At 42.7% G+C, this 25,994-nt stretch overlaps 2 protein-coding genes and 1 long non-coding RNA gene across 12 annotated transcripts in view; 1 reads left to right on the top strand and 2 right to left on the bottom strand.

Moving 5' to 3' along the window:
- The first annotated feature begins 2,341 nt into the window (after window positions 1-2,341).
- Window positions 2,342-25,994, top strand: part of LOC308482059 (uncharacterized protein) — a 77,008-nt gene continuing 53,355 nt past the window's right edge. Inside the window, exons 1-2 of one of the 3 annotated variants that reach the window (XM_081015075.1) lie at window positions 2,342-4,295; window positions 18,740-18,924. In XM_081015075.1, coding sequence (XP_080871201.1) covers window positions 4,217-4,295; window positions 18,740-18,924 — 264 coding nt within the window. In that variant the 5' untranslated portion in view covers window positions 2,342-4,216. Of the gene's footprint in view, window positions 4,296-9,670; window positions 9,843-18,739; window positions 18,925-25,994 lie in introns of those variants that run through there. The other 2 variants (XR_013988934.1, XR_013988935.1) reach the window with 2 other exon arrangements.
- On the bottom strand, window positions 4,291-9,651 carry LOC308482103. Of its 3 annotated transcripts, XR_013989019.1 has the most exons (6): window positions 9,463-9,536; window positions 8,987-9,098; window positions 8,004-8,072; window positions 5,607-5,728; window positions 4,628-4,748; window positions 4,291-4,305 (listed from the first exon to the last, which is right to left on the bottom strand). It is a non-coding gene; the product is annotated as an uncharacterized lncRNA (long non-coding RNA). The 3 variants fall into 3 exon arrangements; XR_013989017.1 differs by lacking the exons at window positions 4,291-4,305; window positions 9,463-9,536 and adding an exon at window positions 9,637-9,651 and having other exon boundaries at window positions 4,543-4,748; XR_013989018.1 differs by lacking the exon at window positions 4,291-4,305 and having other exon boundaries at window positions 4,543-4,748; window positions 9,463-9,615.
- LOC308481901 (catenin delta-2) overlaps window positions 24,350-25,994 on the bottom strand; it is a 221,982-nt gene continuing 220,337 nt past the window's right edge. For all 6 annotated transcript variants that reach the window (XM_081014726.1, XM_081014729.1, XM_081014728.1 and 3 more), the window contains one exon: window positions 24,350-25,663. In XM_081014726.1, the coding sequence (XP_080870852.1) occupies window positions 25,403-25,663 (261 nt within the window). In that variant the 3' untranslated portion in view covers window positions 24,350-25,402. The remainder of the gene's footprint in view (window positions 25,664-25,994) is intronic.

Here is a 25,994-nt window from a genome sequence, read left to right as displayed (position 1 = left end):
TTCTGCCTAATAGTCAGCATCCTTAGCAGTAGTTGTACTGGCACCACACCCATCCCTTGTGCCCTTGACAGGGAGATGTTTGCTGGTCCTGGCTTCTCCACTGGGGAGAGCCTCTTGTGCAACTAGACAGAAGTGGGTTTAGAATTCCTGCTCCGTGATTGCAGTCATGGGATTGTTGTCTATCACATGACGGTGTATGTTTTGACTCCACAGAGTGGGAAGTGACGGAGACAGGATGTTTGTGTTACTGTGTTCCATGAGGTGGGACTATTGTCCTTTGTTCTTTCTCTCTGCTGTCTGATGCTAGAGAGAGAGAGCCATGTTGCAGTGCTCCGTGTATGTTTATATGTAAATAAAGCAGATTAGCCAAAATGCTGAGTTCTCTTACGCAAACTGCGAAGATTGCGGATCCCTAAGTGTGCCGATGTCTGTTGGCATCTGTCGCTGTGATGTTTGGGCAGAAGAAATCTTTTGAAGCTCCTGAACGATTGACCAGGAGGGAGGGAACATGCCAGTCGGGCATGTGTCTCTGCCACGGTCCTACTCAAGAGTAGGACGAGCGCCTGAGTGGGGTGGGGACAAAAGGAATAAATAGGAAATGGGAAAAGCGAAGAAGTTGGGGAAATTGCTTCCCTGGGAATCCAGTACATGCTATTGACTTTTGTTTTGTCAGCCTGGCAGGTGACTAGCTTCTAGCTAGTGTGTTTCTGAAATGGAGTTCTTCGCATTAGGAATATATTTCCCATTAGGCACTCCATGGGCAGATCTATCATTCATTTATCAGTGATAGGGCCTCTGAGTGCAGTGTCTTGGAAACATTTTGTTTGAAATACGTATCTTTTCCCCCTTCCCCTCTCAGCCAGGCTGTTTAATTTAGTGAACAAAGCTGCCACAGAGAAAGGGAGAGAATGAGGGAGAGAGGAATCTGCCATCTCCCCAACACACCCCAGGCAATGGCTCCGTGTGCAGCTAAACAAATAAATAAATAAAATATGCCCATGGTGTGCGGCTGCAAAGAATTATACAAGAAGCCTGTTATCAGGGTATCATTTTTTTAGTGCCCACACAACAAAGTGAGGGACCTCAGACCTGACACACCTGGGGGTGGGGTGGGGTGACAAATGATAGTATAACCCCCCCCCCCGGAAATTATACAAAAGTATTTGAAGCCCCTCTGTTTTCTGAGATGATGCTTCCCCTGAGGGATAACACTGCCTTTGAATTACTGTGCGCCTTCGGTCTGCTTGCCTGGAATATTGAAAAGGGTATGTTTGCACCGTCAAAGAGAGTTGCTCGAGCTTATCTGGTTAGCAGCTTGTGCTATCTCCACCTAATACCGTGATCTGTATCACTTAGTGCTGAAATTAATTGATCATCTACTTATGTATTAAAAGGCATTCCGATCCCACTGTCCTATCAGAATAGGTGTTTGAAGCAGCTAACCGTTCAACAAACAAATTGTTAACAGCCACAAACACTTCAGCACCATATACTGTACCTACAGACAATCTGACTTTCTGAAAGGCAATCAAGAGACTGAGTGTGTTCCACACCTAGGTTGCAACCACCAAAAGGGCCTTTTTTGTGGGTCTAAGTATACTCTGGGCGGCTCCCAATTGAGTGTTAAAAACAATACAGCATTAAATATTAAAAACTTCCCTCAACAGGGCTGCCTTCAGATGTCTTTTAAAAATAGGATAGCTGCTTATTTCCTTGACATCTGATGGGAGGGCGTTCCACAGGGCGGGCGCCACTACCGAGAAGGCCCTCTGTCTGGTTCCCTGTAACCTCACTTCTCGCAATGAGGGAACCGCCAGAAGGACCTCGGCGCTGGACCTTAGTGTCTGGGCTGAACGATGGGGGTGGAGACCTACAGGTATACAGACCGAGGCCATTTAGGGCTTTAAAGGTCAGCACCAACACTTTGAGTTGTGCTCGGAAACATACTGGGAGCCAATGCAGATCTCTCAGGACTGGTGTTATGTGGTCCTGGCAGCCTCTCCTAGTCACCAGTCTAGCTGCCCCATTCTGGATTAATTGCAGTTTCCGGGTCACCTTCAAAGGTAGCACCACGTAGAGCGCATTGCAGTAGTCCAAGTGGGAGATAACTAGAGCATGCACCACTCTGGCAAGACAGCCTATGGGCAGGTAGGGTCTTAGCCTGCGTACCAGATGGAGCTGATAAACCCTGGACACAGAATTAACCTGCCCCTCCATAGACAGCTGTGAGTCCAAAATGACTCCCAGGCTGCGCACCTGGTCCTTCAGGGGCACAGTTACCCCATTCAGGATCAGGGAGTCCCCCACACCTGCCCGTCCCCTGTCCCCCCAAAACAGTACTTCTGTCTTGTTAGGATTCAACCTCAATCTGTTAGCCTTCATCCACCCTCCAACCACCTCCAGGCACTCACACAGGACATTCACTGCCTTCACTGGTTCTGATTTAAAAGAGAGATAGAGCTGGCTTTAGGCACAGAGAAAGGCTGTTTCATTTTCCCAGGCTGATTTTCCCTGCCCTGATTGTCTTTGCTGTGATTGTGGGCTGTATTTTAGGGGCTCTGCAGATTCCCATTTAATTGCACATTTATAATGATTTGGGTTCCCGATGCTGTCAGGGCAGTTATACACAATCCTGATTTCAATACTGCCGGTTCCCGCAAAAGTTCTGGGGCAGTCACACGGCTTCATTTTTAAATCAGTGCACATCCTGTAACTTCCTGCTGAAACGTTCTAACTTTTTTTATTGCCGTATACATTCTGATTTACATTTGCCTCATTTTTATTGCACTACAGGCCAGCAATGATGTGGCCGCCTTGGGGAAGAATCACAGAACAGCCAATAAAAGCAGGATAAATCCACCACTAATATACTCTTCCTGGCTCAAGAGCATGTTGCACAATGCACCTGCAATAAATCACTAGCTTGGAGAGACCCTTACTGCTTTATTGTGTTTTAATAGTTACTGCAAACAATCCTAGAGCTTGGTCACGTGATTCTGTGGCAGGCTCTGAAAGAGCAGGTCCCTTGAGTGGCCGGTTGTGTTCCTACACGTGAGCACACTCTCTTGTTCTGTAACGCAGCATTCCGTCCAGGTGGTTCATATCTAGGTGTCTAGATAGTTGAGTAACTTTTTTGGATTTCTCCCCGCAACAGGAATGGAAGGTTCAGGCATAGCCGAAGAGGCAGCACTACAACCTCAAACAGTAAACGTTTTAACTTAAGGATCCTAATTCATCACTGATAGCCAGCCCAGGCTTGTTATTCTGGCCACTGAACGGCCATCTATTTTGTGTCCTGCTGTCATTTATACTACTCAAGTTGATGCTGTGTAGTAGTTCATCAGACGCTTGAAAATATTAATTGCTGCGTCCTCTGGCAAGGACTGCAGTTCAGCTACATGTTCTGCCTGATTATGAAGGAGCTGCAGTTCTGTTTTAGGTTTTTCCTGCTATATACTTTGGCTTGTTGTGTTTCAGAAGTGAGTTGATTAAACAAGTAAAAAAACATTTTTTCTACATACGCCATTGGCTTATCACCTTTGGTTCCCATTGCTAAGTACTCTTACTATTATGCTTAGGGTCTGCATATTTGGGAAACTGCTGAGGATCTACACCAGGAGTGGCCAACTCCCGAGGGACTGCAATGTGCTTTCAGAATTAAAATCTGGCAGTGATCTACCACCCTTTTTAGGGGTTCAGGTCAAAGTTGTTGAGCTTTCATTTAGGGAGGGGAAATGCCTCGTTTTATGCCCATTTTGTTGGGGTTCCACTTTGGGGGGAACTTTTAAGGGGGAAGGGCTGTGGAAGCATTTGGCTTCCACCAAAACAGCGCTGTGGAAGCATTTTGCATCACAGCAAAAGCTCCGTCTTCTGTTACAGAGATCAGGAGAAAATCCAGGCAGGGGAGACGGGGCAAGGCCGGGTGCTCTTAGGCAAAAGCAAAGGGAAATGAGCCCGTGATTGACAGCAATCGACTGCAACCTTCCGGGGATCGACCAGTCGATCCCAAATGACCTGTTGGACATCCCTGATCTACACTATCAGGGGGCTCACTGCCAAGAGTTCTGTAGATCTCTGCTGCTTCTTCACTGTTGCAACTACTTGCTTACTCGACCTCTGTAGGGTTCCAGCCTCATATAACTCTAGCATTTTTGAATCCAATTAGTGCATGAAGGGGTTAAAACCATAGACTAAGCTGTCCTGCCAGGCTTAGCATATGTCATCACTTCCCACCTTGAGAGGAAGTGGGTCACCAAGGCGTTTCTATCTCTCACTATCCATGTGGATTTCAGTAGGTAAGGAGTTCTGTAAGAGAAGGAAAATGGAGTCTGAAACTAGAGTTTTTCTCTATACCAGTAGTTTAGAAACTTTTACATTTTATAGCTAAGCAACGTTTTCACTGTCTGTGCATCTTTCATGGCTGCTGACCTTTGAAGAGTTTTGTAAGTAGATCATTTTACGACTTAGACAAAGTGTGGTCTGTCTCTATGCTAGGGAAATGGGATAGCTTGGGGATATTTTTGGACTTAGACGAAGGGCACATTTTAAAGGTTTTACAAGCCTTTATTTCCATGCTTTGCTTTGCTGCATGTTTAGTGATGTTAAATCTGTGCTGGGGTTCTCTCACCAAAGAGTACACACCCCAGACTTGTATCTTGGCTTCCAGGATTCCAGCACGACCACCTCTTGGTCTGGACCAGTCAACAGTGGTTGAGGAAAAGGCAGTGGAGATACTGATGGTAGCAATGCTGAGAAGAGAATGAGAATCAAATGGTGATCATGCCAGTGAAGAGGCAGATTCAACAAGGGAGTGGGGACCAGGGGAGGGGACTTGCCTAAGGACCCTCCAAAATTTGCAGTCTGAGTTACAGAGTTAGAGTCACAGAGCTACAATTTACAGACTTCCCTGTGAAGAGCAATTGATAGTTAAACCACTTTGGGAATGACCGCTCCCCACATTAAATGGGGGGCGCCCTTTGCGTGGTCGCGCGCAGCCCCCTGGACCCTATGCGGCACCATTAGCACAGGCTCGGCTTTGCCTTCCCCAGGTGGGATGCCTGGAGGTCTCCGCCTACCTCAGCCAGTTGCCCAATCCCGCCTGGGGAGGCGTTGCCAAGGTGATCAGGCCAGGTAGGGGGAGGGACCACCCTGCCCACACAATAGGGGGAGGATCTTACCTGGGAATTGTCAGTTGGCTCCAGAGCAGAACAGAATAGGTGTCTCTGATCAACTCTCGGCACCCTTAACGAACTACAACTCCCAGAATTCAGTCGGGACTGTTTAGAGGGGTATCATAGCGCTCTGAATGTATGGGATGGATGTAATGTGTCTTCTATCATCCGGCAGACACGAAATAAATATATTCCTTACTGGAATATTTTTGGAGATTAAAAGAGTAATGACCCCACACCGCTAAGCAGTGCTGAAAATGTTCTCCTCTTTTAAACAGCAAATATGTTGATTGCCATGTTGAAAGACTGCTTAATGATGTCAATTTCCAACTCGGCTACATTAAATTTCCTTCTCCAGCAATCTGTCATGCCTTATGTCCTACTTCTGCTGCAGCTCTGTGTCTCAAGGGGAAAGGATAACCTTTGTGCCATTACCATCTTTACACAGCTGGAACTACCACTCTGTGCCCACCAGGATTCTCAAACAGATGTCCACACGAATGTCAACACTCCACGCGTTAGATCCAAATAAGCAGATGGGTTATTTAATTGCAATGCTGGAAAGCAAAATACAGTGTTTTATTGCAATAGCCAGATTCACTACACATTAAGTGCCCCCACACCCAATGGAAATGGCCCTGCTTGGTCTGGATAGATGTAAGATGATCAGGGGTTTAGCTAAACATGGGGAGACAATCTTGGGTGTCCAAAAGACCTTGTATACCTGTCTTCTGAATTGCTCATTGCTCTTTGGCCCACCAGATTAGTATTGCCTGCTTCCTGTTCCTCTCTCTTTCCCTCTTTTGTTTGAACCATGTACCGGTAACTAATCACACGCACAAGGCTGGAGCTCGCTACCCCAGATTCTGTGTTTGAATATCCTTTTTGTATTTTGCACTGAAGTGGCTTTTGCCTGTGTTGTTTCTGCTGCCTGAGTGAGACCTGTGATTACTGTAAGTAGAGCATTCAAATTTTGTGAAGTTTGTGGTCTTTCAGAAAGAGGCAAGGGGAGCACATTGTAAGCACTTAATTCTGGGACATCTACAGATCTAACAACCTATATTTCCCCCGCATTGCAAATACTGCATAGGCCTGTGTTTTAAACTTTACTGGGGGCTGTTTTGGCTAAAGACGTGAGTCAAGGCCCACACAGTTTTTCTTTAGTTCAGGCAGTCAGCCATTTGTTTTTTTCTTTGTAGTTCCCCACACATGTGGGACTTCAGGATTAATTGGTATTCACCGGTTATTTCCCAACAATTTAGTCCCCAGAATAGTTAGTGTAGGAGCCAGGAAGTACCTAGCTCAAACTTTGCCTGAGGCTGCTTACACACACCATACATTTGAAGGACTTCCCCATAGAATCATAGGGACTGTATTTGGTTAAGGATTTTGGAAATTGTGGCTTGGGCAGGGCGCATGTGCTTTCAGTGTATGCTGTGTACGCAGCCTTAGCTATCCCAGCACCAGCCACCAGACACACAGCAATCTCTTCCTACATGCATGAAAATACATATTTATACAACAGACACAGGGACATGGGTGGCGCTGTGGGTTAAACCACAGAGCATAGGACTTGCCAATCAGAAGGTCGGCGGTTCGAATCCCCGCGACGGGGTGAGCTCCTGTTGCTCGGTCCCTGCTCTTGCCAACCTAGCAGTTCGAAAGCACGTCAAAGTGCAAGTAGATAAATAGGTACCGCTCCAGTGGGAAGTTAAACGGCGTTTCCGTGTGCTGCTCTGGTTTGCCAGAAGTGGCTTAGTCATGCTGGCCACATGACCTGGAAGCTGTACGCTGGCTCCCTCGGCCAATAAAGCAAGATGAGCACCGCAACCCCAGAGTTGGTCATGACTGGACCTAATGGTCAGGGGTCCCTTTACCTTTACTTTACAACAGACACACTCTCTCACACACACCAAACATACAAAAAAATTCCTCTAAAGCAGGGTTTCCCAAACTTGGGTCTCCAGCAGTTTTTGGACTACAACTTCCACCATCTCTATCTAGCATCCCTATGTAGTCAGGGATGATGGGAATTGTAGTCCAAAAACAGTTGGAGACCCCAGTTTGGGAAACCTTGTCCTAAATAAAGAGGAGTCAGAGGGATGTTTTATCTCTGATCTTTGCACTAAGCATCACAGAACTAAGATCAGAGAATGAGAGAATCATAGAGCTGCAGAGCTGGAAGGGATCCTGGGGATCATCTAGTCCAACCCCCTGCAATACAGGAAAATGCAGGTGTCCCATAAGGGGGTCAAACCTGCAACCTTGGTGTTATCGGCACCATGCTCTAACCAACTGAGAAAGCCTATGCCTCCTTCTTAAGAGTAAAAGGCAGCATTTCTACCCACCCCAACAGTGGGGTGAGCTGAAATAATACCTTTTTCCTGCTGAGTTGGCAGAAGGCCTATCTCTGGTCTAAGAGTGCAGAACAGAGAGGCCTTTGCTGCCTTTGCCTTTTGAAGAGGGCTTGTCTTCGGTTTTATGCTGCAGTGGTTAAATCAGAAACCAAAGATCCCTTTAACTGTCCTGGGCCTGGCATCATTTGGCAGGTGGGTGTGATTAACTTAAAATGGCCTTGCAGGCCCTGGGGAGGCTAATTAGGCTTATGGGCCACAGGTTCCCAAGCACTGGCAAACCATTTTTATTTTCAGCACAAATTCTTTAGATTAACGCTGAGACTCGAAACCTGCAAGAAACAACTCCTTTATGGTAAGATGGAAGTTAACTGACGTTTCCTTTCATGTAAGAGAGTGGCTTGAGTATATCTCTTAACCTCCTTTATCTTTGAAAATACACAGAATTTCAGCAAATCGTTTCTTTCATTGTACTTACCTCTGCAGGGATCATTAATAATGTACAGCAACGTTTCTCCTCTTTTGAATCTGTGACCTTATTACAATGCTGTGGAAGTTAAAAATTAGGAGAAAACAGTAATGACCTTCAACGAACTATCTTAAGAGAGAATCAAAATGGGCTGTTGGTATATTCAGGCAGAGCATGCCCTCTTTATATACGATTACGTAGGCCTGTTCAGTGGGCTAACACCAAAGGCACAAGCTACATAATCTGCTTTACAAATAGTTTGAAGATGCCATTTTAGATTCAGCGTCATTATTTTGTTGCTTATCAAGGCAGAAGAATTCTCACTATCTTATCTGCCTTTCCCCCTGTTTTGATGAAAATATTTGCAGACAAATATTTCCTGGATGCTTACACAGCCCCTGCATACAATTGCACCCCCCCCCCAATTATTTGCATGGTGGTTTGCAAACAATAACAACCACCAAGGTATGATAGGCCTCTGCCCCAGGGGACTTACAAATCATAATGGAACAACACCCCATTAAATTCTATCCCTCCACCCTCATCCCAGCCAACAGATTTGTCAGAAAATTTAATAGCAAATTATGTAAATAAAGGTAATTTATCTGCATAATTATATTAGTTGCTATTCCCATTGTGGTAAAAATTCCTGCATAATCACTGATGGAAAGAAAAGATAGCAAATAATTTGTCTTCGGTATGTTGCGGAACAATTGTCTCAGATACTGCTTCCTGTGGTTTCATATGGAGTTAAATGGTGGTAGCTAAACTGAATTTAGCTGGCTATGTAAATTACCTGTCTTCTCCTATGTGTAAAATGCAATGCTAGGACTTGGCCTGGCTGTGAGATACGTGTTGGCTCAGAAGTGGTCAGACAACAAAAAAAGACCTTGTAACATCAGATGATTCTTGTATCCCCAAAATACTGTTGTTACATTAAACTGCTTTAGCGATAGAACTGAATACTGTACTCATAAATATTAATATTTTACCTTTAAATAAATCCCTTAAGAAGGACTTGAACCTGGCTTCCGGCTTACAAAGAATTTAATGGATCAGTCGCCATCACGTAATCCTTCATGAGGTCAAATGCTTTTTTGGCACCTATCAGATAGGATTGACATTTGAGAGTTGAGTTATAAAGCCTTGATAATGGAGGCATATAATGGGAAAACTGACAGACCTTTAACTATAGCTGGGTGAATAGCACTGCAGTCTTACAGGGAGAGAGAGAATATCCCCCAACCCGCCCCCCCAGGCCAAACTAGATAATATGGCAGCATATAAAGTAATAAATGGCAAATCACTGAAGCAAAAGTCCATTTTTTCCTAAAATGGAGTGTAACAAATCCTCAGCCTGTGGTCGAAAGACTAAGATTTCCAAAATTTCTGGTGAAAATTGATTGCAGCAGAAGTATGTTTTTGATTGTTAGTACAATACACTTGGGTTGTCACAGAAAAGTATTACTTGGTTAGCCTGGAAGCTCTGGATGTCTCAGAAATGATAAGCTGCTTTCATGGGCCGTCTTTCTATTAGAGCTAAGGTAGCTTTTTTAAAATAAAGAAAACCCCTTCTCAGGTTGAGAAGGCAGAGGATATTGCCTGCTTCTGATTGGATTTTGTGAGCGCTGTCAACCCTCACCGAATCCATCGTGATTTATGACTCTTTCAACCCCTGCACAGAGGAGGGCTTAAATCAGGAAGCCATTTGAGAGCCTGTGAGCTAAAGTGAAATAAATATTTGGGGTGGAGAAGAATGAACGAATCCAGATGATTCCAGAACAGGATGGGCAATGTGCGTGCATGTACTTCTAAAAAACAACAACAACCAAGCAACCCACTGTTGTGGTAATTTTGAGACTTGATTCTTGGAAGGGATCTATGTTCCTCAAATAAAAGAGAAATATGTAGCCACACTGTCATGTGGTAACTTCCGTCATTATATATTCATGTGACTTGAAAATCACTTCAGTGGTTGGTTACAAAGCAATTGCTGTGGTGCATGAGCAGGGACTAGAAAGTTAAAAAAATGGCCATTACTGTTGGAGTATCACTGATAGTGCACTTTCTTTTTTTAAAGAAAGTATTCTTTTCTTCTGTGCCCGTCGAGAGCCAGTGTGGTGTGGCCAGTGTGGTGCGTGGCGTTACAGTGGCTATGACCAGGGACAAATAAATTTTACTGGTTATTTAGGCAGATGATACTACTCTGTGATGCTTATGGGTCCAGCACTATTCCCACTGATGTGGTTTCATATGGCGATGGTAGCATTGCTGTGTGGTGGTTGGTTTCTCTCTTTTTATTACTGATCTGTTAGCCACCTGAAATCTTCTGAGAGAATAAGGAGGGCGAGGGGCCACTAGGGGTGCATCGGAAGATGGCTGACAATAACATCGCTCCGACCCACACGAGGTAATTAAGAGGCTGTGATGGGAGTAAACAGCCTCCCGGCCCCCCCAAGCGTGTGTGGGGGGGACTGCCCTTGCCTGCTGTGCCCTATACCACCCCCGAATTTGAGGGGATGGGGGCACTAGTCAGAAAGCCCTTGTGTGGATTTCAGCGCTCCTGGACGCTGTCTCTGATTTGCGCCTCTAGCTGCAGCAACTTCAAAAGAAACAATTAGGAGGAAGCTAATGCACATATTTCAATGATGAATGGGGAGTAAAGACTGCTAACCGAAGAGATCTCTGAGAAACAAGACGGGTCGGAGGAACAGGAATAAATCATGAGAAGACACACCAAGGCTCGGTATGTTCGGCAACGGGACTGGATGGGGGAGGGGAAAAAACTTTCCTTTCTTTTCTCTATGTGATTAACCAATAACCCACCCCCCCACAAGTCGCAAGTCAGAAATGCCGTTTTAATGACTTAAGCTGAGGATTTAAGACTGTGTGGAAATAATTTTCTAACCAAAATTATCATGTTTTAAGGAGACTGTGGAATATATAAGAGCTTTGGAATGACGCAGTAAAAAATACCGTCGCCATTTTGGCAAGTTCTGTCGAAAGACTTATGTCTGGGAGGAGGAGTAGATTTGTTTTCATATTGTGAGTGGCCTCCTCAGAGGGACTAAAGAAGGCGACAGTTTTGCGAGACTGATGATGGAAAGAGAGCTTTTATTTACGAAAGTGATGATATATGGAAACCATCTCGACATGATGATTGGAAGAACGGAAAATTCACACAGGATTACAACTGGTGTTTACCTGCTTAAGGAGATTATCAGAAGAGATCATAAAGAAAAAAAGAAAAATATACGAACAAGATGAGATGTGAGAACAGCAAGAGAGGACTGGTTAGAATTATGAACATTATTTGGACAGATTTGTGGATATTAATGCAGCAGCAAGAAGATGATTGGAATCCCCTTCGGAAATTGAAATATGGGTCCCCCCAACAAAAAATTTAAAATTTGGCTTTGTAATTCGGAATTTATGTGATGTGATTTGATTTGATTGGTCGGTTAATAATTTTTTTTTTTTTAAAAAAGAGAGAATAAGGAGGGCAGTTTTTTTTTAAAAAAAAATGACAAAACTTTTAAAAAGGCCTTTTGGTATAATCAGTGTTTATTTTTAATAAAATTGCCTATGTTTTTGAGGATAGGTTATTAATTTATTGGCTTTGGAGTCACCTATTATACTATACTACTACAATTTGACTTGAAATGTTCTTAATGATAACCAGCTATATTCTGTTCATTTCCTAAAATTGGAAGTACTTCAACCACTTTGAGCACTTTGAGCACTGATGTTTTCAACCTGCAAGAAAGAGTGTTTTGTTTTGTTTTGTTTTGTTTTGTTTTGTTTTGTTTTGTTTCTAACTCTCAAGTGAACATCCATAATCTCCCCTTAAAATTAACAACTGGTTTATGAAAATCCCAGACCACCTTCTAGTTCCACAGAAATTATTACTATAATCAGAAATTCTCTTTAGAATGAAGAGGAGGAAGGGGATATTTCTCAGACACGCTAATTCAGAAACTGCCTATCTGTCAAGCTGCTTGCTTTTGCCCACCAACCTCTAAATTTGCCCTTTCAAAAAACCACATCAGGATTCATTTTTAAAGATCAGGTGAAATGCATCCGTCAGCCTTGAGAGACAGTGGTGGTGCATTAGCAACACCAGATTGACCTCCCCAAGGTGCAAGTCTGGTCAGTGTGGATGGAGGTCCTGAGCTGCCCAGCTGAAGACTCCCCTCTCAGCCTCACTGAAGTCCAAAGGAAAGCAGAGTAATACGTTTGGCACCAGCTTGGCTGCAGGAGTTGCTGGAAGGAGTCAAATCTAACCTTCTTAGAGACTCCACACCAGATTCCTGTAGGGTTTACTTCTTAGACGTAGCCTTTTCTTCTCTTGAAGATTTCCTGCAAGGCGGTGGAGGTTTAGGATCAGAGTTTTCCTTCTTTTTTTAAAAAAATATATTTGTTATTAATTTTTAAAAATTGTTAAATTCATACGGCCATCCTGATCCAAGCCAAACGGAAGGAAGTGCAAAGTCCCATTCTGAACGAGAATTTGGGACTAACAAGTCTCTGAATGTGGCCTTAACCTTTTATCCTCCTCGGTTAAAGGTAAAGGGACCCCTGACCATTAGGTTCAGTCGTGGCCGACTCTGGGGTTGCGGCGCTCATCTCGCTTTATTGGCCAAGGGAGCCCGCGTACAGCTTCCAGGTTATGTGGCCAGCATGACTAAGCTGCTTCTGGCGAACCAGAGCAGTGCATGGAAACGCCGTTTACCTTCCTGCCAGAGCGGTACCTATTTATCTACTTGCACTTTGACATGCTTTCGAACTGCTAGGTTGGCAGGAGCTGGGACCGAGCAACGGGAGCTCACCCCGTCGTGGGGATCCGAACCGCCGACCTTCTGATTGGCAAGTCCTCGGCTCTGTGGTTTAACCCACAGCGCCACCTGCATCCCACTCCTCGGTTATTGTGCCTCAAATATATCTTCCTTCTCACCGCTTCCTCTGCTTCTGATGCCAGTAGAGGGTGAAGAACTGATGGGGAGCAGCAATTGCAGGCAGTGTCCTCTGGGACTAGAATTGCTATCCCGCCCCAGCAAGGCAGTGGCTCTGCCCTTAAGAGACCTCAGGGCTCTTGGGTCTTACGCAGCTGTGTAAGCACAGTACCAGCTCATGCAGCTGTTGCTTTGAAGCCCTGATGATTCATTACACATCTGACAATTATTCCACATGATGCTTGAAACTGATATATTATTATTTTGCCTCTCTGCATTGCTACTCTTGTCTCCTGATAGCTTCCTGTTTCATTTCCTGAGTGGGACGTTATCAGTTTAATTTCAGCACCGCTTCATCGAAGGGCTCCTTCATGTCTTTTTGGAGTCACTAGAAAACTGATTGCTTCCTGCACTATGAAGGCCGTGTCTGAAGGCCTGAACCGGGTAATGGGGTAAAGTGTTTTTCAGTTTGATCTTCCATTTACTGCATAGGAAATAGCCATGCTGTGGCAGCACTGACACCACAGAGTTAATGTGAGAAGGGATTGTACATTTAAGAAGGCCACTGCTGAAAGCTATTATTGAAGGCCTTTCCAAGATGGCTGTGATGCATGCTGGCCACGTAAGCTTTGTGCTTCCTTACGATTCTCTGAAATCTATGCTGTCTCCCTGTGGATTCTTAGTGGTCTGTAACTTGGCTTTGGTTATGTACTATCATAGGGTTGCCAGGACACAATTGACTTGCCGCATTTCGGAAATTCCCCCCGGACATCAGTTACGCCTTTGAAATATGGACGTACCTTCCAACATTTCTCTAATGAAAATAGGGACATCGTAGGGTTGTATACTGCTGCAGGAAGCCATAGTGACTCATTTCCTTTTCATTGTTCCTGCTGAAAGGAATTTTGGTTAGCAGTACATATTATTTAAAAAAGCTTTGGCTATAAGTGGGAAAATGTTGGTATACTTTTTAAATAAAATTAGACCTGTATGAGTTTTGGTGGCTTTCCTCTCTTAATTTTCATCTCAACATTTGCATATTTAGGGCCTAATAAACATAGGAGTTTGGTAACCGTTTCTCAAAATAAATAGTGGTTGATTTAAAACTACTTTCTTGACAGCAGTTTCCATCCTTCTTTGTGTTATCAGACTTTTGGTGCGTGCATAACACATGATCTGGATTCACTGCCGGTTTGCTCACGGCTAATTAGATACCATGTAGGAAAAGGGATCTCATACACACACACACACACAATCTGATACCACATAGGGAATAGGAGAACATTGTGTTAACAAGGCACGGAATAATTATTTTAGTAGGCTGAGCATAGAAGTGTTCAATCAAAACTTGTGCTTTAAAAGAATGAAATTTGAATGAACTATTTAAAAGTGTCCTCGAAAGGGGAAGAGTGGACCCCTGTGGGGGAGAAAACTTGGAAAATGTGTAGTTTTTACTCATCCCTACTTAAAACTCTGGAAATATCAGATCTCGTGACCTAAACCTCCATATTTAAGTATTATATCTAAACTGTTTTTAAGTCTTATACTGTTTGAATGGACTTGCTTTAGCACACATTTTAATTGTAGATATTTATTTTAATGTTTTGATGAAATTCTTTTATTGTGTATTTTAGGTATGTGTATTTGTATTTCTTTATAACTGGTTTTATACCTGTAAACCACTTTGAATCCACCTTGGCAATTAAGCAGGTAATAGTCATAAAATGCTTATTATTGTGCTATTTAAGAAACAATGGGATTGACAAAAAAGCATATATCACAGTGATACTGCTCTCTCAGCCACAGCAGGTGCTGTAACTATCCAACAGATTCATTTTACCCCTGATGGCACACTCTTCCATTGTCTCTTGAGACAGACAGATGCCAACAACAAATTATATTAATCTAAGATGTAGTCATATTTAGAAAGTTGTGCACGGTTCTGATCACCCCAGCTCAGCAAGGTCATAACAGAGTTGGAGAAGGTACTGAAAGGGGCAACTAAGAGTGCAATCTTCCACATGATTCCTCGGAAGTAATTCTCCGAGACTAACTCCCAGAGGAAGGCTACAAATCTAAATTCACTTACTAGTGGGAGATACACCTGAACACACCTCTGAGTAAACATGAATGAGACTACACTGTAAAAAAACTAAGGGATTGAAGTTGCAGGGCTTTTTGCTAGACGACCCTTGGGGTCCCTTCCAACTCTAAGTTTCTGTGATTCTATGATGTTTCATTTATATGCAGGTCAAGTGTTCGGGATCTTTTATTTTAGAAAAGGAGAATGACTACCTGGTAACTGGGGAGGGAATAGGACTAAGGTTGATCAGATTATAAATGGTATGGAGAGAGAGCATAGACTGAAATTAGGGCCATCCAATGAAACTGACCAGCACTCATTTCATAATAAACAAAAGGAAATATTACTAACATACTTAACTTTCATAATTCATTGCTACTAGATGTGGCAGTGGCTGTTTGTTTGGATACTTGAAAGAAGTTATTACACAAATGGAAGACAGGTCTACCAAAGGACTTACTAGGTATTATGACAAGCTAAAAGTCTTCTCTATGATTAAAGGGTAGTGTGCCTCTGATTGCTGGGGTACCACACTAGCCCCACCTTCTACGTCAGGGCACACTTCTGGTCTTCCTAAGGCATCTGGCTGGCCATTGTTGGAGATGGAATACTGGACCCATTGTCTGATCCACCATCACAATCTTTGTGGGGCTGGGGGGCCTTCCAGATACTGTTCAAACTCCGTCAGCTGCAGCCAGCCAAGGCAATGTCCGAGCAGCCAAGCAGTCTAGCAACATATTGGGTGGGACACAGATGCCCCATTCCGACAGCGGAGATTCTTGGGAATGGGTTGGCCAATGCACGGTGAAATTTCTGGAACGGGATTGCGGTGCTTTCCTTTCCTTTAGCCACAGCTACCAACAGTATTTACACAAATATATGCCGATCTGTACCAAATTCTGTAAGTCGTTCATAATTTGTTTGTGTGCCACACCTGGTATCTGTTAGCCAAATCTCTTTCTCCCTGTACAGTCAGGTTAACTTGGCAAGGTCTGAACTGAAGCAACCAGGGCAGATTGTTACAATGCTTACACAAGGCGAGGATTTGGTTTTTCTCCCACAACGGGTAACTTTTTGCATGCCTGTGATCAATTCTTTTAATGTTTTGTACCTTCCCAACACAAAAATAAAAGGGAACCTTCCCCACGACAAAATGTGATGCAATCCACTATTTACTTTGACTGATCATTCTTAGAAGAACATAAGGAGCATCTCTCTTCTGAATGTCCTGCCTTAGAAGGGGCACTTTTTTCCTTATGCAAAATGTATCTCTTGGGGTTCATTAGTTTTCCTTATTTTCTTTTAACAAATGATCATATCAAATGTTCCTTTACTGCAGTCACAGCTCTTTTCGACATAAGGAAAGCAGTTCTTTAATATGCAAATTTAAGTTGGGTTTTTCTTGTATAAACCACAGGCATTCATAAAAAAAGAAAAGTAATCAAGATCACACAGTTTTGTTTTCAGACTGTTTTCTTAACTGAGAGATAGCTGGGAGCCTGGTTTCTTTACAAAGGGCACCTTCACTTTCATGTAATCTAATAAACATTGCCAAAACACAACTCAGTTATAGGAACCTTACAGTGAAATTGCAGGCAGTGTGATGAACGTTGTATCAGCTTCTTATGGTCCCATGAAAATGGTGTTAGCAGAATTAATGGATCACTGGTTAGCCAGCATTACCCTGCATATTCAGTTCTTAGCTTGCCTCTTAAGAAAGCTCTGAATGTGCACCAATTTCATCCCACTTGTTGGAGAGACTTTTTTAGCTAAGATTTTCTAAATTATTTGAGCAATTAGTTCAGCCTTGTAAATAACCACTTGGCTATTTCCATTAGTAAATAAGAACAGTCGCCAGCTGAGAAGTCAGGGAAGCTTTTGTTGAACTAAAAGAGAGTGCGTTCTTATTTTTCATGAAGGTTGCCAGTGAGCCGCAGAATTGGCAGTGTCCCTGACATTCAGCATTCTCTGCCTCACAATGTGAATCTCAGCAATTTTTAATCTTTGATTGCAGTTTCTGGCAAGAATTTAAGACCCAGCATTTCTTCTCCAGTCTGGGTTGTAATCTGAACCAGAGAAGTACTTAATTTGCTTTCCTATCCTTAAACTTCCTCATCCAACATCTCCTTTTTTTCCCTTCCTTGGCTGCAGCAGGTGAGTGGAAACGTGGGCCTGCCATTTAATAGATGCCATATTGACACACAATTTGCCTTTGAGCCACTGCTCATATTATGGGGAAACAGGAAGGAAAACCCTTCATGAAATCCACAACCCCTAACTCACCCCATTTATATCCAAACAATTTATTCCATAGCCTCCCCAAAAAGCAGTAGGTGAGGTTCCCCGCCCCACAAAAGGTAAAGGTACCAAGTACTGCTTGCCTTTACCTACTGAAATTCAAGAAATACATGCTTATCCTTGTCTGTGGCTGTGTCATCCATATCCTGCAACCTACCTTTTTGTTTGATCCTTACCAAGGTCTCTTTAGTTTTCACTAGGGATAGGAAATAAAGTAAAATCTGTTCTCATTTGCAAGTGAATCTATCAAACCTCCACATTCTGAAACAATATGAGAACTGAAACAGAGCTAGCTTTTGAAAATTTCACTTGTCTGAATTTTGCGATGTAGTTCACCAACCAGTGTTTATCAAAATGCATACAGTTGGTGAAAGTGTGCATAAAAATGAACACATTAGTAAAAAATAAATACAAAAATGTGTTGTATTGGGGGGAAATGGCTTGGAAAAATGTGTACTTTAGTCAAAACTGCATACAAAAATGTGTTTATTTGGAGGAGTTTGCACTAAAGCCCATGATGGATAGCGCAGTCAGTACAGCATGAGCCTCTTAAACTGGGTTTGAGCACCACATTGAGTAAAACATTCCTGCATTGCAGGGGCTTCGACGACCCCCCCCCGTTGTGTCTTCCACTTGTATAGTTCTGTGATTCGAAAATGCTGATGAATTTTCATGAGGATTTTTTCAAACGAATTGCTGTAGAACTGATTTTAATATTGGAAAAATTAGAAAGTGGGAGAACCAAAATTGACAGCTTCTTTCATCCCTGGTTTTGACTAAGTATTGCTCCTGGTTGTCACAGCCCCTGAATCCTAACTATTCTCTTAAAGCCTTCTGTGATGCTATTAGTTCCCAGGTTCCCAGAGGTGCAAAAAGCTTTTCTCTGTGCATGCAGAGGTAGCTGATGCTGATGCCTTTCCCTCCCATTGATGGGGTGGTTGATGGGGGCAGGGTCATGCCCACATCATTTTGTTCTATCTGTTTATCTGCTTGTTTAGATACAGCAGTTATTTTGTGTTAAGCCATATCCATTTTGTGTTATGTCGCACAATCCATGACAGCTATTTTGTGACTAGAACCCATGGCACTTTTGCAAGTTTGAGAAAGTCCCAAAAGGACCTGTGTTAGATTTATCACCTCCACATTTGCTTGCATACTTTCCTTCCTGCAGTTTGAGAAAAGCTGGTGATTTTTGCTTTGCAGGACTTCTCTTCATTGTCACAGTATATGCCTAAAAGCATATTGTATCTGTTGATAGATGTTCTGCAGCAGGAACATTTCCTGACGGGTTAGGCCATACCTTCACAGTTGTGTTGGGTTGTGGGCCAGGTCAAAGATGCTTCCCTTAGACCTAAGTGGAGTGAAAATACCTCCTGCCCCTAATTTTTCCAATCCTTTTCTCCTTGCCACAGGCTGGACTGGAAGCAGCTGGCCAGGAACAGCACCAATTCTCGGGATAAAATTTGCTCAGGGAGCATTGCTGTCCATGCTTCGTTTTCAACATCTTCTGGGGAAGAAGTGGCTGGCATCTTGTGTTCTGCTGTGTGAAACTGGGAGAGGAGCTGGCCTGCAAACAGGTTCCCCAAAGGAGCAAGAGGTAGGATAAAAATCAGGGTGGGTGGGGGTAACATGTTTGCACTATTATGGTGGCTAGAGAGAACCCTAAAGTAAATGGAACAGTCTTCGTATCATTCTGACATATTCAATATCTTGACCAATGATATGCTAGATTTCTGTAGCATTCTTTAGAACGATGGGAGAAGTATTGGTGTTAATGGACTATTTAATGAGGTTGCATGAATAAGGGGCCAAGAGTTGATTGCCTAAGACAGGGGTAGTCAATATACCCCCTCCAGATGAATTTAGATTGTTGTCTGTAGCTGATGGGAGTTCAGAAACATACAGAATGCAGTAAGCTGGCTACTTCCATGGGACCTATGAAGTTCAGGGGTTTCCTGGATCATACATTTCGCCACTGTGCTACACCAGCATTTTGTGTGTGCATGTGTCCCAAATGTATGGAGAACCGAGGAGACATGTCTTCTGTATATATTCAACACTGCATATATTCCTTCTTGCTTTTGGCTTTTCACATACTGCACTATGAACAGCAACTCTCCACAATACAGTAGTATTTATTGATAGAAAATCTCAGTTCAAGTTAGCTTTTGTACATGCTACCAACATGTACAATGAAAAAGTATAGTCTGTTGATTCTCATTACTATTAGTAGTAGTAGTAGTAGTATTTTGCCATTTAACTTGACAACATTTATTTTAACTTTTGGGTGTTTATACATTGCCAAAATGTACTTTCAATATTAATATAGTTTAAATAATATTTTACTCTTGAAATGTCCACTTTTTAAGCTTAATATTGCTCATGGTAGTGCAGTTTTGTTAGTATTATAATAGCTCAACCATTCCTTTCAGACCATAAACAGCATCTTAATAAAACAATGAGCTTTTTATATAGAGATCTACACAGTTGATTAGGCGTCTAAAATGAAGTCTGTGTTTAAATCAAACATTTTTACAGTACAACAAATACATTTTATACATTTTTGGAATCCCTCTTTCTATGTGGGTTATTACATTGCTGGGGGGGGGGGACACAGCCAAGAGTTTGTGGTAACATTTGAAAAACCAACAGACCAACCAACTGACTGACCCACCTTCCCATCTGCAAAGCCCCCTAAATACTGGGGAGGTGTGAAGGATTTATGTATGCCTAGCTGGAAAGTGATTTGGTAAGTCGCTGGAGTTTCACTATTCAAATATTACTCTTAAGTATTTGCTACTGCAGGACAAAAAATGGGCAAGGTGGAGGGAAATTGGAAGCCAATGATAATGCAGCTTTTGGCCTTTGGCAAAAAAATCAGTCAGGGAAACCAATAAAAAGTTTAGGGATTATCTAATCTACCTGTGCGGCACAAGCCCCTTGCGTAGCCTGTCCTTTTCCTATGTCTTTCCAACTTCTTTTAAAACGCTGGAGGGAGGGGAAGATCTACCCCTTTCCCTCAATAACTTGTTTAAATGTCCAGCCTTTTTCAGACTTGCACATTTTGTCCAACAGCTACATCTGAACTCTTCGGCTTTCTGCCCTTCCTGCACCAAACAGCTGTTCTCCCATCTCTCATTATTTTAGCATTTTAGTTATAAAAAATCTTATTACCCACCTCCACCCCCCAGTATTTTATTTAGGGCAGAGGTTCCCCCCGCCCTACATTACTCTCTATTCTGCCTTTATTGTTTTGACTGCAAGGAATGCTTGAACATCTGTTGCACAACAGAACCACTGCATATTGCAGGATTCTGGAGCATGTCCTACACTCCTTTTGTGTGGAGTGCTAGCTCAGCTCTTGGGCTCAAGCAAACAGTGAGAGCAAACTTCTTAGAACGTGCCCAACACGCCTCTGATGGTGTTATATGACATAGGAATGTGGGCAATAGGCAGGCATGCCATCTTCCAAACCATTTGCCGATGTTGTCACCTAAAAGTCCACACCCGGCTTCCCAGAACCTTCAGAATATTTAAACTGGGATAGTTTGAAAGTGACGTCTCTTTAGGCTACATCTGCCATGCTCTGTCAAGCTTGTATTTATGCTAGGCATTATTAGTAATGATGGAACGAGACATGATGGCAGCATGCCCATTTGTTCAAATGCAAGCTTGTCCCAATCAAATGTTAAGGGTGCATGTGGAAGTCTAGAGCAAAAAGGTCCTAAATTTTATCTCATGGACCAGCAACCTGCATTCAGGTCCCCCATGTGAGATTGGAGAAGGTCCTCTTATTAGCTAGGGAAAAGTCAGAGGTCCCTTTACACCCGGAGCCCAGAAATTCTGTTCTCTTGTCAACAGAAAGAGAAACAGCAGCTGAGATATATAACTGCTGCTGTTCTCGACAGTGGGTTTTTTTTAGTCTTTTGTTTATATTACTTAGCTTCTCATTGTAAACCACTTTACTTAATTAGCGTTAAGATCTAAGCTTGTTTGAATTGGATGCCAAACATAACAGCTTGCTTGTGCTATCCACAAAGCGGCAGTTCATTGTAGTACATTACTCCTGTAGGGCTTTGGCATGGGAAGCAGCAAGACAAGAGGTGGCTGTTGTTTCTGGAACTAATGGGAATCCCATCTTGTTGCAAGCGTGGCCATCTCAGGCCCTTAGCATTACTGTTTCACATCTGGACATCAACACACACTCACCATCCAAAGCAAATTTCTTTCCTATGTACAATAGACCCAAGTCAAAATGTGATGCTCAGATCGCTGTATGAAATGCTACCAAAGACACTGCTATGCCTGATGCGAAGTAACATTCTATTTGATTTCTAAAACTGGATAATTTTTGATAACTGACATGCTTAAGTGCATGTCTAATTTCCATCCAGTTAAATTAAAGAAAATAGGAACAACTTGTGTCTAAAATCATGGTGTGAGATATATATATTTCATATACATATGTCCACTGATCCCTTCCTCCAACTAGATTTCCACATATCTCTCCCCCCCCCCAAGTTTACTATAAAAGGAGAGAGGGTTGCTTATTGTACATTGGAAAGGCGTGCCTGGAAAAGTTAACTACAGTGCTAGGATCACTGACAAACCATATCTACATTACAATATATAGCTCTGCATCTGTTTATTTCTGCTCTAATACAGGTAGCCATTCTGAAAACTTGTCTTATCTCTGGTGATAAAATATCAGGCAGAGATGAAATGATTATTATTGATTAAGAATACCCAACCAGTCACATGCTTCTTAAACCAACAATTAACCTGACAACTCAACAGCTAACAAACGCAGGAGGACTCCCTCCTGAAAGTCCTATTACATGACCATCACTTATCAGAAACTCAAAATAATCCTGATTAATTTTATATTGGCCATGTAGCTTCATGTTATCGTAAGTAGTAGCAAATAGTAATGTAGTGTGTGTACTTCAGCATCAGATTCTTCCAACTTTTTTTGTGTTTTTAAATCTGCTTCAAGCAATTTGACTCAACAAGGATAACTGTATTCCAGTACTCTGGCCAAAGGCCATTTTCCTTCTGCGTTCAGCATTGCAGCCAGTACACTGCTGGTATTAAATGTTAAATTGCAGTAGTTGCAGTATAATTCCAAAAAAGGCTGTGCATTGCATCACTATGTAAATGATAATGAGTACCATACAATGTAAGGGGATGTGGGTGGCGCTGTGGTCTAAACCACTGAGCCTCTTGGGCATGCCAATCAGAAGGTTGGCGGTTCAAATCCCCACGATGGGGTGAGCTCCCATTGCTCAGTCCCTGCTCCTGCCAACCTAGCAGTTCGAAAGCTCGTCAACGTGCAAGTAGATAAATAGGTACCACTCTGGTAGGAAGGTAAACAGCATTTCCATGCGCTGCTATGGTTTAGCCAGAAGTGGCTTAGTCATGCTGGCCACATGACCTGGAAAAACTGTCTGCGGAAGCGGACAAATGCCGGCTCCCTCGGCCAGTAAAGCGAGATGAGCGCCGCAACCCCAGAGTCGTTCGCGACTGGACTTAATTGTCAGGGGTCCCTTTACCTTTACCTTACCATACAATGTAGAACAGCAATATTTTAATACTTACCAACAATTATCAAATGATGGAGACCCAGGCCCCCCTCTTCCTCTGCTGCACTATTTCAAACATTATTTTTCATTAATTATATTACACCAGATTAAACAATGTACAGAAGTTGTCTATATTCTTCATGGGTTGTAATGGTGGCTAGGATACTGTTTAGATATCAATTTACTGTTTGCTCTCTGAAATGTTATATACCTTTATTTCCTTCTCAGCCATGCATTCTGTCATATTGGTTGTTGCATTCTGACTTCTTCTTGGGTGGGGAATGAACACGGAACCTCACCTAGCAGATGGCCCAAGAGTGTTAACTCACATTTAGGGCAGTTACATTAATCTTGCAAGTCTTGATGCCTCACAGGAGCGGAACCTCTCTGTTGATTCAAATGCTTGGCAAAGAACTGCTCAGTCATTTTCTCACACTGGAGTTTGTGGATGAATGGCTAAGCTTTCCCTTCTTTCCTTGGGGGGGAAAAGTAAGCAGCGTACTTGGGGCTGGATAACCACGTGAATCCCCAATGATGGTCAGTCAGCTCTCACTGCAAGGAAGGGGCGATACATACTGGAGTTTCCACTGTAGAGAAAAATTTAATATATACATATATAAATAAAAAAAATAACAGAGGCAATAGCAGATGGAACAGTGTGGCCAGATTATCAGTCCACAGTAGCACAGTCTCAAAATTCTTTGTTTTCATATTCTTCTTCTTCTTCAAAAAAGGACAGACCACATGTGGTGGGGAGGGAGGGAGGGAAGAGAGGAAGGACTCTCAGCTTGTAGGGGCAGTGATGCCAGACATTGCTCAGAAATTCCTCACCTTGGGCTATTGGGACCTAAGGATATTGGCTGTCCTTCACACCTAACCTAAAGCAAAGGAAGATCAGGATTTCTCCTCCTCTTGTACAATCCCCCAGTCCCTTACAAGTCCTCAGCAGCACTACTAAAGGGAAACAGCACACAATTTATCTGGATAAATGGGGAAGGAATCCCTTTCTGCTGTACTCTGCTGCTATAGCTGCACTAGAGATAGAAATGTTAGACCCCTAGCATACTCTCCCACTCATACTGTTGTATGAGATGTTGGGAACTTCTTCTGTGCTAACCCCCACCCCACCCCTTGTTGGTCCGAAGATTACTTCTGCACTTAGCAAGCCTGAAAGTCTATGTATTTGTGTACGAGATTGCGAAAAAGGTCTCGTATCTTGTGGAGAGCCTCCCCCACCCCGAGGTTCGTAGGTAGATGAGAATTCTCTCATGTCTGGCAACACTGCAACAGAACACGCTTTATGCTTCACAAACATACACACAGAATATTATGCACACATGGGGGGGGGGACATACATACGCGCACAGACATACACACACAAGCAAGAATGTGTATTTAGATGGAGGATTCTTGGAAATAGACATTCTTAGCAAATATGGATGACAGATCAATTGTAATTTATTTTCTTTTTAACACTGTATCATCATAAAGAAAACTGGTATAAATGAAAAAATCTATTTCAAATATCTACATCTAAAATTTTAGGCAGTGAAAAAGCACTTCGTTGACAAGGAGTGTGGAATGATGAATGTTAATTGTCAGAAACTGCTGAATGCCTTTTTTTTTTTAGTTGCCACAAACAAATTCACATATCAGAACGAACAATACTGCTAAATATTCCGTTGGTTTTTTTTTTTTGTTTTGTTTTGTTAAAACGCACTGGGGAAAAGAAAAGGAAGAAAGAAAGGAAGAAAGAAAAAAACAACCCCTCTCCCCCCCCCTGGAAATTCATACATATTTCAAAGTTTTGAAATTGAAGCAATATTTAGAACCATAGATGAAGAAACACTGTGGCATTGGTGTAATATACACAATGCACTTCTCTCTCTCGCTCTCTCGCTCTTTTAAATCTGTAATGTACATCAAATACTTTGCAACAATGCATTAACAAAAGGCAAGAAACATCTTGCTGTACAGAGGAACCCCAAATGCAACTTGAAGCCTAGATTCACAATGGATGAGGAGAGGAAACAAAGTGTGAGAAGCTGTCCCCCTTAAGGTTTTGTAAACTATTCGTTTTCTTGTGCTTAACTCTGGTCCTACGTCGGCTGTTGCACCTTCCCCTCTTTCCTTCAGCCACATTCAATATACAGCACTATTTGTTTTACACTCTACATACAAGGGCCAACTGCAAAGCTGCCCCCCTCCCCACAATATATTTCTATATCTATATATATAGAGAGAGACGGGATTATATAGATACAGAAATACATATACATTTCCCCCCTTTCTAATGACACTCCCGTGCTTAATGTCCAAATCTTTTAGCCATCTAAAAGCATCTTAAAAAGTTTTCCACACTTGGTTATCAGGGCCTTCCTATGGAACAGGCTTTTAACAAACTAAATTTGCAGGAAAAGAATGTCTTGTGGTTTGCATGCACATGCACAGTTCCCGGAGCCGTTTTGTTTTTGTTTTTTCCTTGCCCAAATCTCAAACCCAGGAATCCGGAGATGCAGGATAGTGGCTTGTTTCGTAATTGAGTTCACTGTAGGGCCGAGCAGCCGAGTAGAAGTCGACGTAGTTCCCGGTGGACTTAAGTCCCAGATGCATATTGTACTCGCTTGCAGGAGGACGGTGATGTACTTGGTCCTCAAAGAAGGACTCGTCATAGTTTCTTGTTGAATTCTGAAATGGCTGATATGGTTCATAATCTTTTCTAGTGGGCTCCTGTGGAACTGGCTGTGTTGAGACCTATCAACCGAACAATAAGCCCCAGCTTGTTAGGTATTAGTGCTGCGATCGGAATCAAGCTATCATTTAGGAAGGAAGATAAGATGCTTCCACTTTAACGATGCTTATTAGGACTGGCAGTATGAATGCTTCCAACATTTCAGCAGCTGCATTCATAATCTCTTAGCCCCAACCCCCAAATTAATTGCACTGTTTTGCTTGATCTTCCTAAATGGACTGCTTTGCACTTGCATTGATTACTGCTCCTAACAGACGTTTTGCTTAAAGAGACGGTTAAAGAGCAAAGGGTCTGCTGCAAGGGTCACCAAGCTTTTTGGGACTGTGAGAACAT

The sequence above is a fragment of the Podarcis pityusensis genome (genome assembly GCF_964106645.2).
Source record: "Podarcis pityusensis genome assembly, chromosome: 7".
In the NCBI taxonomy this organism is placed as follows: Eukaryota; Metazoa; Chordata; class Lepidosauria; order Squamata; family Lacertidae; genus Podarcis; species Podarcis pityusensis.
The sequence above is the reverse complement of the archived record's forward strand: the minus strand, read 5'-3'. Positions and strand labels throughout refer to the sequence as shown.